Source organism: Syngnathus acus, chromosome 19 (assembly GCF_901709675.1).
Source record: "Syngnathus acus chromosome 19, fSynAcu1.2, whole genome shotgun sequence".
NCBI lineage: Eukaryota > Metazoa > Chordata > Actinopteri > Syngnathiformes > Syngnathidae > Syngnathus > Syngnathus acus.
This window is the reverse complement of record NC_051103.1, coordinates 2,922,568-2,934,210: the sequence shown is the minus strand read 5'-3', so window position 1 is coordinate 2,934,210 and position 11,643 is coordinate 2,922,568. Positions and strand designations below refer to the sequence as shown.

Genomic DNA, 11,643 nt, shown 5'->3' with positions numbered 1-11,643 from the left:
GAGAACGTCTGGTCACATTAAAGAAAGAGCAAAGATGAAAAGGAAAAATGGACATGTTCATTTTACGCTGGCTTACATACAGGTGAATGGGGGCACTGCCATCTTGCGGTAGCTTGGCGTCATTGCATGAACCGCTTCATAAACTATCGAGTCAAAAGCCTGTATATTTAATATCGTACGACGTACGTATTTATTTACTTCTACTTATGTGGTTTTTTTAAACAAAAAAAATGTACAGTAAACTACTCATATGTTGAAGTTCTAATAACCATATTGTAATTGAACTGAAATGATATTTACATTAAAGAAAGAGCAATAAAGAAATGGAAATGAACATGTTCATTTTACGCTCGGTTACATACAAGTGAATGGAGGCACTGCCATCTTGCGGTAGCTTGGCGTCATTACATGAACCGTTTCATTGTAGAGTCAAAAGCCCATGTTTAATAATATATTAATTAAATTATATATATAATATTAATTAAATATACATATACACATATATAATTATATATGTATATACTATATATTATATATGATATATTAATTAATTTGTTTATACATATATATGTATGCAAATATATCATTTATATATCGTTTTTTTTCTAATTATTATTGTTATTGTTATAATCATCCATCCATCCATCCATCCATCCATCTTCTTCCGCTTATCCGGGGTCGGGTCGCGGGGGCAGCAGCTTCAGGAGGGACTCCCAGACTTCCCTCTCCCCAGCCACTTCATCTAGCTCATCCCGGGGGATCCCAAGGCGTTCCCAGGCCAGCTGAGAGACATAGTCTCTCCAGCGCGTCCTGGGTCGTCCCCGGGGTCTCCTACCGGTGGGACATGCCCGGAACACCTCCCCAGGGAGGCGTCCAGGAGGCTTCCTGATGAGATGCCCGAGCCACCTCATCTGGCTCCTCTCAACGTGGAGGAGCAGCGACTCTACTCCGAGTCTCTCCCGGATGACCGAACTTCTCACCCTATCTCTAAGGGAGAGCCCGGACATCCTGCGGAGAAAACTCATTTCGGCCGCTTGTATCCGGGATCTCGTTCTTTCGGTCACGACCCATAGCTCGTGACCATAGGTGAGGGTAGGAGCGTAAATCGACCGGTAAATTGTTATAATCAGTTATATCATATAACTGATTATAATATAGGAGCTTAACAGAGAGATTTTTTCCAACGAAAAGGTGTGCCGTGAATGAAGAAAGGTTGGGAAACACTGGCCTAGGGCAACAGTTGGGGGAGTGGGGGGCAATTTGGTGGACCTGCAATCACCGAAAAAAATATTTGTATTTTTCTTAAATTAGTATTTTCTTTCTAACTCGTTCGAACTCCTAAATGGGTTGGTGAATTGAAGCGCTGAGCCAGCGTCAATGTGCTCCGCCGCCCTCTAGCGGTGGTGGCGAGGGGACGCAAAGCAGCGACTTGAATTTTGCCATCACGTGTGAGTGAGTGGCTGAAACGTACAGTACGATATGTGGAGCAGACTGCAAAGGAGAAAAAGTCCCTTCCGTTTGATTGAAGAGCGCATGCAAGAAAGTTGGATCCAAAAATGCCACCTGTCGTTTGGCAAAAAAGACAAAAGTCTTCAATTTGATTGAAAAGCGCATGCAAGAACGTTTGAAACCAAACTCCCACCTGTCTCTGGGCAAAAAAGACACCAAAAAAAAGTCTCACGCAAGAAAGTTGGATAGAAAAATGCCACCTGTCTGATTGCAAAGCGCTTGCACGAGAGTTTCTTCCATGGCGGCGGCGGGCCATTCGATCTTCTCAGGAAGTTTCTTCCATGAATCGCTGCGGAGGCGGCGGGCCATTCAATCTCTGCTCGTCTCCTCCATCTGTTGAAACGGCGGCCCGCAATGCATCGCCCCGTTGACGGCGCCATTGACATCAAACAGCACCACCACCACCAAGTTGAATGAAGACTTTATTGTGGTTTCCAGTGGACACATGACACCAAGGCAAAGTTGCACCATCAAAACTCACGCAATGCCTTCGCACAATTGCACCGCCGTCAAATGCGACGCCATCCCTCGCAATGCTGCGTTCGTTGAAAGCAAATGCAAAAGTTGCACCATCCAATTCACCCACCCAATCACGTTGACCACCTGCCAGCGCGTCCAAACAAAACGTTTGACAACCTCCCTCCCTCCCCAATGCTAAAGTTGAGTGACATCATCCATTGTAAACCACATCATAAATATCATAAATTGATAATAACTCCAGTAGTAAGCATGCAAATAAATGGAGTAAATTGAAGACCAACCAAAAGTTGCACCGCGCAATTCATTCACCCAATCGCGTTGACCACCTTCCGGAGCATTTGCCAACCTCCCTCCCCAATGCTAACGGTCGGTGAGTGACATCATCCATTGTAAATCCTGATAAATGGAAGAAGTAGAAGCAAATTGAATAAGAAAAAAAAAGCTTTCCCGCTTCACTCTCGGCCCTTCCCCTACCACAAACAAGTCCAAGGCCAACCGCTCAGGCGTGCCCTCACTCGCGCCAGATGGACGCCAGATGGACGCCAGATGGACCAGGTTTTCCATTGCGCCAGGGTCTCGTGCCGCCGTCAACGCCGCCGCCTTCCCGCTTCTCCCGAGCCGCTGCTTTCTGTGTTTTGTGCTTTTTTTTCGCTCTTCTTATTGCTGATGAATGAATTTTTTTTATTGCTGAATGAATGAAAAAAGAAAAATGGCCGCTCGCCTCCAGGATCTCTCGTCTGAGGAAAAGCAGACACAGCCGCCGGTTGGGCAAGGCAGCGCAGCGCAGCGCAGCGCAGCGCAGCGCAGCCACGGTGGACGGAAGGAAAATGGCGACTCACCCGCCGGCCGGCCGGCCTCGGTCTACATCATCATCACCACGTAGAGCTCAATGAGGACGCTTATCACCAGCAGAGCGACAGAGCAGGACGCGCCCTGGGTGGCTGCGGTTGGTCCTGGAGCAAAGATGGCAAACATTGGCGGCTGGGCGGGGCGGGGCTTGATCCACTGACATGCAAGTACTCACTCGGACTGTTGTCCTGGTCCGTGCCGGTGCTACCGGAGGCGTCCTTGACTCCGCTGACGGCGAAGGACGGGGAGTTGATGTTCTTGTCATCGCAGGCGGTGACCTTGCAAATGAACTGGCCTTTGGCCTTGGCGTCCAAAGTGAACTGGGACGGGTCACTGCCCACTGCGCCGTCGCTTTCTGAGACAGCCACGTTTCCGAACGTCAGCCACTCAAAGCGCTTGACGGCACCGTCGGCGACACACGTGAGGACACTGGCGCTCCGTTTGATGCTGACCGTGGAAACTGTCAAAAACAGGCGAAGTCGCGCTTTGCAATTTTTCTGGGATGGTGCTTTCCTTACTCACCTGCGGAGGTGTAGGGAAAGGTGGCGCTAGTCACCGGATCGGCGCTGTGGTGGCCCAGGACCTTGCAGGCGTACTTACCGGAGGCAGGCGCCCCCGTCCCGACGGTCAACGTTTTCCCTTCAGGAGTCAGCAGATTTCCGTCCTTGGTCCATTTGACGGGGGTTTTGGCATCACCGGTGAACTGGCACTCTAATTTCCCATCGCAGCCCCCTCCCTTGACTGTGACACCGGAGACGGGAGCTGTTGGGATAGAGAGTCTATTTCAAGGGCGGGCATGTGCAAATTGGGGTCCCGCTTGCATTTTCCAAGGGCCCCCTCGAGATCTCATCATCCAACGGATGAAATGCACTCAGACGTCAGAGAGGGTGGCCCTTCAACAAAAGTCGGCCCTTTTTAACCGGCGCATCGATCAAGCAGATGTCTCAACAGCGCGACACTTAAGAACCGAGAAGCAAATGGCGGCAGCGGCAGGCAGCTCTCTTTTTCAATGCCTGCCGTTGTGCTCCCTGAATTGTTTGAGCGGCTACCTCGAGACTTCCAACAAGTGAGTGAAAGGAGCGAGCGCGAGAGGCAAACTTACCATAGACGGAGACTGGAAACTCGTTAACTGCGGTGCTGCCACTTGTTTTCTTGGTCCGGTATTTCCCGCTTTCAGCTTTTTGCACGTTGAAGAGGCCCAACTGTTTCTTGAAGGTGGATTCGAGATGAAACTTGGGCTTATCACTGTCAGTGATCTCAACACTAGTGGTACTACCGAGTGCTTCAAACTCCCAGCTGACAGCCTCAATTGCGCCTGCGGAATCCAATTTGATGGAGTCACCAGGCTTGACGATGCATTCACTGCCTGCGTTGCAGGATTCTGAAAAAGCCCAAAACAGTTGTATCGAGTTATTCAGCGCGGTAGCAAAGTCCAAGCGCAGGCGGTCAAATCACAAAGACGGCGGCGGACGGGCGGCGCCACGCGCAGATGGACTCGTCAAGTGACTCGCTCGCTTTTCAATTTGCGGGCAAAATCAAATGAGGCTTTTCCAAACATCCATCACGTCTCCTCAGCCGATCTTGCTGAATTGGAGCTGCACACGAGCGAGCGAGCGCTGGTGTTTTTCCACCAAAAGCAGCCATCTCGGACGATAGTCGTGCGACTTACTGGCATCCACAATGATGGTGAACTTGTCCGTCTGTGATTTATCAGTTTTGATGGCCAAGTACACGCCAGTGTGCTTTGCGGCCAGGATGCCCTTCAAGTTCTTTGACTCGTCTGGGGTCAGTTCACTTGGGAGCTCTCCGTCGGGTGTTCCGAAGTGCCACGCGTATTCAGGACTGGGGGTCTTTATTTCGAGGTTGTCCGCAGAATCGCAGAACACCACCTCCTTCTTCACGCCTTTGCATTCATTTAGATCTGGAAAAGCAGAGGTGGCCAGCGCATGCGCATGCTCTTACTCGCACTGTGTACTAAAAGGACGCCCAGCAACCATTGTACAGACACAAAGCTACTTCAAGGCCCAAGATAGATTGGAGCATCGAGCTTTCTTGTGCCGAGCCATTTTGCCCTCAGAATGCCTTTTTTCGTTGTACGAGGAGATTAGAGCTGGCCAAAAGTATCAAAACAATATGACAGATCCAAATCCATCCATCCAAATGCAATTGGCAAAAGGAAGTCGCAAAACATTGCAGGCGTCGCAACAACGTGGGCCTTTTTCAAATCAACATCGCTTTGGACCAACTTGCGATGACAATCAATTGAATGGCTTCAACATGTGGCACGCTCCTTGAAAATGGCGGCTCGACGCTTCGCCAATTGTCACCAACTTCATTCAACTGACATCGATCGGACTGCAAAGCGTAAAAAGGTGTTGTCCTACCTGCCGTGTGGACGCACAAGAGCAAGATGATTGTCACGAGCTTCATGCTGACGTCGCTGGCTGGCTGGTGGCCGATGGCTTGACGGCGGGCTGGCTGGCGGGCGGGCTGGCTGGCGGGCGGGCTGGCTGGCTGGCTGGCGGGCTGGCGGGCGGGCTGGCTGGCGGGCTGGCTGGCTGGCTGGCTGGCGGGCTGGCTGGCTGGCGGGCTGCTCCGACTCGACAAGCGAATGGGAGTGAGTGTCGGACGCGAGCGCTTCCTGCTACCCGCGAGCTGCGTGACGTCACGGCGCTTTGACACGCACAGCCCACGCGCGCTTCGTTTGATCTCAAAGCGCCTGCCGCCAAGTCGTTGCAAGGCGACCGAGCAACTTTGTTACTCCCGTCATCAGTGAAATAGTTCAAGAGTTCGAGACAAACAGGCAAACGAGTCAGGCCAAGGTGCAAAACGCGCTCGCTCAAATGATCGCGGTAAAGTACCCGTCGCGTCTTCCCATCGATCTGGAAAAAACACGCTAAGATGATCGCAATCAAGTACCCATCCGAACTTCCCATCCATCTGGAAAAATAAATCATGCTTGAGTTGACTGTTATCCTTCGTCCAGCGGTTGCGTAACATCACCTCGCTATCAGCACGCATTCTTTCAAGCGGATTCAAAAGAAACAGACAAACAAACAAATATGTGGATTGCTTTGATTTTGGCACACAATCCTTTCTCGTTTCTTGGCGAGGTATGATGTCATTGGAATCAAGCAACTTTGAAGCCGTTTGCAATGGAAACGTCTGGAAGGGCAACCGTAAGGACGGAACGTCCTTTTCTCTCCGGCTTGAGCAACAACGTCGTCAGAAGTCAAAGCCTTCAAACGGCTCGAGTGTCACTTGGCGATCGGGCCAGCACTGCCGCCCCCGCCGCCACTTTGCATCAGAGGACAAAGGCAAAGCTGAACCACCTCCAACCACCTGCGAGCCTTCTGCAGGCCAATGTTGCATCATCTTCATGACTGCTGTTGGCAAAGGCATGGATGGATGGCAAATATCCACTCTCATGGTTGCCGCAGGAGTCATTGAGGAATGCGTCCGGGAGGGATCATTACACACACACACACACACACACACACACACACACACACACACACACACACACACACACACACACACACACACACACACACACACACACACACACACACACACACACACACACACACACACACACACACACACACAATTTGTTTGCTTTATTTGTTCATGTAAATAAGAACTTTGGAGGCCGCCACCGTTTTGCAATTATTGCACTCAAGTGACAGCTGCCGCTCTCTCTCGCTCTCTCTCTCTCTCTCTCGGCCGCTGATGGCGAGCAGTTTGATGCACACTTGCAACATTTTGGGATGTTGAACAGACCGCTGATCCAACTCCTCACAACCGACATAAGCACACTCGAAATCACCAGGCGAGCCATCAAAGGCTTTATTTTCATTCCATCCGTTTTCGGCTCAATGTTTTCCATTTTCGTAATCGTTCTGTCTGTCAACTTCTCTGTCCGTTTCCCACATGGCTGAATACATACATGCATCTGTGGCTAAATGGCTCGCTCGCGTGACCAAAGCTCTTTCAGTCAAACGGTCAGAGAAGGAAAGCAAAACATAACTCCCTCTCTCACAGAAGAGATGCCCCCACACGTCTTATGCTTGTTTCAACATTTCAAACGTGCTTTTGTGCTTGGTGTGCTACAATTGATTTGCGGGCCACTGTGAAAGAAAAGTGACGCAAATATAGTCTGCCACTGTGTGGGCAAACTCGCAAAAGAAAAACTCCACTCCTTTCGGAAAGCCAACGTCGTTTTGTGGACGTATTCCACGAGAAAAGGCAAATGTTTGGGGAGCTTAACGTACGCCGTACAATATTAAACATACAGGTTTTGACTTTATGAAGTTGTTCGTGTAATGACGCCAAGCTACCGCAGGATGGCAGTGCCCCCATTCACTTGTACCCAGCGTAAAATGAACATGTCCATTTCCTTTATTTTCATCATTGCTGTTTCTTTAATGTAAATGTCATTTCAATTCGGTTACAATATGGTTATTAGAACTTAAACATATGAGTACTTTACTGTACATCTGTTTAGTTTAAAATATCATCACATAAGCAGAATTAAATAAATACGTACGTTGTACGATATTAAACATACAGGCTTTTGACTATAGTTTACGAAGCGAACATGGGAATGGGGGCATTGCCGTCTTGTGGTAGATTAGCGTCATTACATTAACCGCTTTATTGACGATAGTCAAAAGCCCATGTTTGATCATATATGAATTATATATATATGAATTAAATTATCTAAAATTATAATATAATTATATTTAATAAAAATAATAAAAATAATTTATAATAATAATATTATAACAAACAAGAATAATTATAATAAATACTATATATATAAACAAATTAATTAATATAGTATATATAATATATATTTATATAATATATATATGTATGTGTATATGTATATTTAATTTATATTATATATAATTGAATTATTATATTATTAAACATGGGCTTTTGACTCTACAATGAAACGGTTCATGTAATGACGCCAAGCTACCACAAGATGGCAGTGCCCCCATTCACTTGTATGTAACCCAGCGCATAATGAACATGTCCATTTGCTTTTTTTTCATTGCTCTTTCTTTAATCATTAAAGTTTAATGCAAATATCTTTTCAATTCAGTTACAATATGGTTCTTAGATCTTAAATATATGAGTATTTTACGGTACATTTGTTTAGTTTGAAATATCATCACAAGCAGAATTAAATAAATATGATGATGATAATGACGATCAAACTACCAAAGCTCTGTTGAAGGTCTGACACCCGCATCCTAAATTAGGATATAAATTCACTTTATTGTGTGACCGGAAGTTGTTTTCCGGAAGCGCGCTCTTTTCTACGAGTCGCTGTCTTGACTACAGACGCCTCCCCCCTTCTCCCAAAAAATCCGACATTCCTTCCTTGGAATCGCTGCTGGGTTCGAAGCCTGCTGGAGGGTGTCTACGTCTGGAGCTCACACATTTGTGCAACAAGGCCTCTATCTGAAATTAACATCCCGTTTATTTTTAACAATTACAAATATTTTAAAGGGTTCATTTATCAGGACAATGTTTGCCACTTGCATCGTCCCCGTCTTCGTCCTGTTCGTGTGTTTCGTGGGGTGCAACCCCAATCCGCTTGGCGATGTAGTCGTGGACAGACGCTTCATTCCCCCAACTTGCACGCGGCAAGCCCAAGACGGAGATCAGGTTCGGTATCACTACAACGCCACTTTTCTCGACGGAAAAACTTTTGATTCCAGGTAAGAGCATCCGCATTATTCTTTCCTATTTGAGTTTTCCTTAAAAAGAGTTGCTCTTCAAGTTACAACTTTGTGCGGTAGATGGCGTTGTTGATGCACTTTTCTGCTCGGACTTGACACGTATGATGTCGCCCCCCCCCCCCCCCCCCCCCCCCTTCTTCCTCCTCCTCCTCCTCCTTTTAGCCACCAGCGAGGGGCGGCCAAGGTGGGCCTTCTCGGGGAGGGTCGCCTGATCGCAGGCATAGAGAAAGGGCTACTAGGTATGTGCGTCAACGAGCGGCGCATTATCACCGTCCCTCCGCACTTGGCCTACGGTAGCAGTGGAGCAGGTACTATCAACTAGTGTACAGTACAAGTTATAATATATATATATATATATATATATATATATATGTATATATATATATAAATATATATATATACATATAAATATATATACATATATATAAATATATATACATATAATTTATTTTTTATTTTTTTATAATTACTTATAAATGTATTAAAAAATATATGTACTGGTGAGTCTCACAAAATTAGATCGAGAAAAGTTCATAAAACGATTTTGAAAAACATAAATCTAAATCAGTGACTTCCTGACTGCAGGTGATGTAATCCCTCCGGACACTACGCTGGTCTTTGAGATCCTTCTGCTGGATTTGTGGAACAAAGTTGATCTGGTGCACACCAAAACCATCAGCACCCCCAAAGACTGCAAGCGCTCAGTAATGAGCAGCGACTTTGTGCGTTACCACTACAACGGCACCCTGCTGGATGGCTCCACCTTCGACTCCAGGTGAAGTCGGCCACCGAGCGGGCGAGACACCGTGCACCCTTTAAAATGTTGGGAAGGAGCTTCTCGTTCCAGTCCGAGTGACACTCTTGTGTGCTGTCTGTACTCTGTCACACAGGGGTGTTGTCTGTTCTGTGTTTGACTTTTTGGCTTGTATGAGCCCCACGCAGCTATGTGCGGAAGCAGACACGCGACTCCCTGGTGGGCGAGGGCTGGCTGGTCAAAGGCATGGATGAGGGCCTGCTGGGCATGTGCGTGGGCGAGATCCGCAATATCGTCATCCCGCCTTTCAAAGGCTACGGAGAAAAAGGCTCAGGTAGATGATGATGTTCATGTGCACTTGTGCAGCAAGATGATGGACTCGTCCATTGCATGAGAGGGGAATGAGAAGTCTCGACAATCGTGTTGATCCAATTTTTTGTAAGTAAGATACATATGATTAAATTCATATTCGATTGAATCAGGAGTGGAGGTTCCGCCCCACGCTACTCTGGTGTTTGACGTCCTGCTAGTGGACGTCCACAACCCCAAAGACAACATCACCGTGGAAGAGCAGCAGGTGCCCGAGTTGTGCGAACGCAAGACCGTGGCGGGCGATTACATCCGCTACCACTACAACGGAACCTTCCTCAACGGCGTCACCTTTGACACCAGGTCAGTTCACAGCCTTTGAGCTGAGGCACATAATTATTTAACGTGAAAAACATGCCTCTGTTCCAACAGCTACCAGAGGAACACTACATACAACACGTACATCGGGATGGGCTACGTGATCGCCGGTATGGACCAGGCTTTGCAGGGGGTCTGCATGGGCGAGCGAAGGAGGGTCATCATCCCGCCACACATGGCGTACGGGCAAGGGGGAGCAGGTACCTCCGACCAAATATTGGGTCTTTTGTTTTAGAGATGATAGCAAGCCTCCTATGATGCCTTAAAAATTGTGACTAGTGGAGGTATGTCACCAATATTTCACCCCAAAATTCTTATTCAATATAGAATATTATTTGAAGGAAATCTCCAACTGTAAAACTAAGCTCCATGTTTCCCCAGGCGACGTGATCCCGCCGTCCGCCGTGCTGGTCTTCGACATCCACGTCATTGACTTCCACAACCCGAGCGACAAGGTGGACGTGCAGGTCCTCCACCGACCTGAAGCCTGCAACCACACTAGCGAGGTGGACGACCTGGTCCACTACCACTATAACTGCACCCTAGTGGACGGCACGCGCCTCTTCTCTTCGTGAGTCGATGCCACTTTTGCGGGGTTACAAAGTGTCCGTTTAATTTTATTTGTGTATTTTTTAACAAACACAAGCGACAATGATTTGGATTGGGGACAGGCACGATTACGAGAGAATGCAGGACGCGGTGCTGGGTGCGGACAAGGTGATTGACGGGCTGGACAAGGCCTTGCAGGGCATGTGCGAGGGCGAGAGGAGACGGGTCACCATCCCTCCTCACTTGGGCCATGGAGAAAAAGGAGGCGAGTGCACCCGTTTGATAACTTCTCCGCATAGTTTTCCTTTTCTATCGAAAAGAAAAAAATCAACCCAGCCTTCTGTCCGTTTCAGCTACGGGCGTGCCGGGCAGTGCCGTGCTGGTGTTTGAGATTGAGATGGTAGGCGTGCAGAAGGGCGTGCCGCCCGGTTACCTTTTCGTGTGGCTGCAGGACACACCTGAAGATTTGTTCCAGGCCATGGACGTCAACAAGGACGCAGCTGTACCACAGGAAGAGGTGATGGGCAGCCATTTTGACGTACCACCACTTCCTGTAGACTAAAAATGACATCCCAATGCTGAATGCACCTTACTAGTTTATATTTGTGAAGTGGAAACGCCTCAGTCTCACATAGCTCCTGCGCGGCGTTTCCGCAGTTTGCCGAATTCATCAAGCTGCAGGTGTCGGAGGGCAAAGGTCGCCTAAAGCCCGGGATAGCGGCGGATCAGGTGATCGCCGACATGTTCGCCAATCAGGACCGAAACAAAGACGGCCAAATCACAGCCGAAGAGCTCAAATTGAAGGTGGATGAGGACAACGAGCGGGAGCAGCACGACGAGCTGTGATAGGTGGCGCCGCCGCCTTTCCTCTTGTCGTCTCAGGGACACACGTTAAGGGCACACGACAGACTTTTTTGTTTGTTTTTTTTGGGTGTGTCTTCTTCTGTGTTGACAGGCTTTTTTGTTTCAGAAGAAAACAAGCACCGTAAAAGTTACATGATTTGAAATGTCCTTTTTCAGACGCATTAAAAGTCAAACCATTCGAATGGAGTTGATTTT

The 11,643-nt window shown here is 47.9% G+C and overlaps 1 protein-coding gene and 2 long non-coding RNA genes across 3 annotated transcripts; 1 reads left to right on the top strand and 2 right to left on the bottom strand.

The window, feature by feature from the left end:
• Positions 1 to 1,920: 1,920 nt before the first annotated feature.
• LOC119138371 lies at positions 1,921 to 3,411 on the bottom strand. The gene is made up of 3 exons (XR_005101125.1): positions 3,361 to 3,411; positions 2,829 to 3,298; positions 1,921 to 2,726 (listed from the first exon to the last, which is right to left on the bottom strand). It is a non-coding gene; the product is annotated as an uncharacterized LOC119138371 (long non-coding RNA).
• A 4,786-nt stretch (positions 3,412 to 8,197) lies between these two features.
• On the top strand, positions 8,198 to 11,626 carry LOC119138264 (peptidyl-prolyl cis-trans isomerase FKBP10-like). Its single transcript, XM_037278234.1, has 10 exons — positions 8,198 to 8,573; positions 8,757 to 8,902; positions 9,180 to 9,369; positions 9,537 to 9,682; positions 9,831 to 10,020; positions 10,090 to 10,235; positions 10,417 to 10,606; positions 10,707 to 10,849; positions 10,938 to 11,101; positions 11,242 to 11,626. The coding sequence occupies exons 1-10, from the start codon at positions 8,380 to 8,382 to the stop codon at positions 11,428 to 11,430; spliced, it is 1,698 nt and encodes a 565-aa protein (XP_037134129.1). The 5' UTR covers positions 8,198 to 8,379; the 3' UTR covers positions 11,431 to 11,626.
• Positions 10,962 to 11,349, bottom strand: LOC119138386. The gene is made up of 2 exons (XR_005101141.1): positions 11,216 to 11,349; positions 10,962 to 11,142 (listed from the first exon to the last, which is right to left on the bottom strand). It is a non-coding gene; the product is annotated as an uncharacterized LOC119138386 (long non-coding RNA).
• Positions 11,627 to 11,643: the final 17 nt, after the last annotated feature.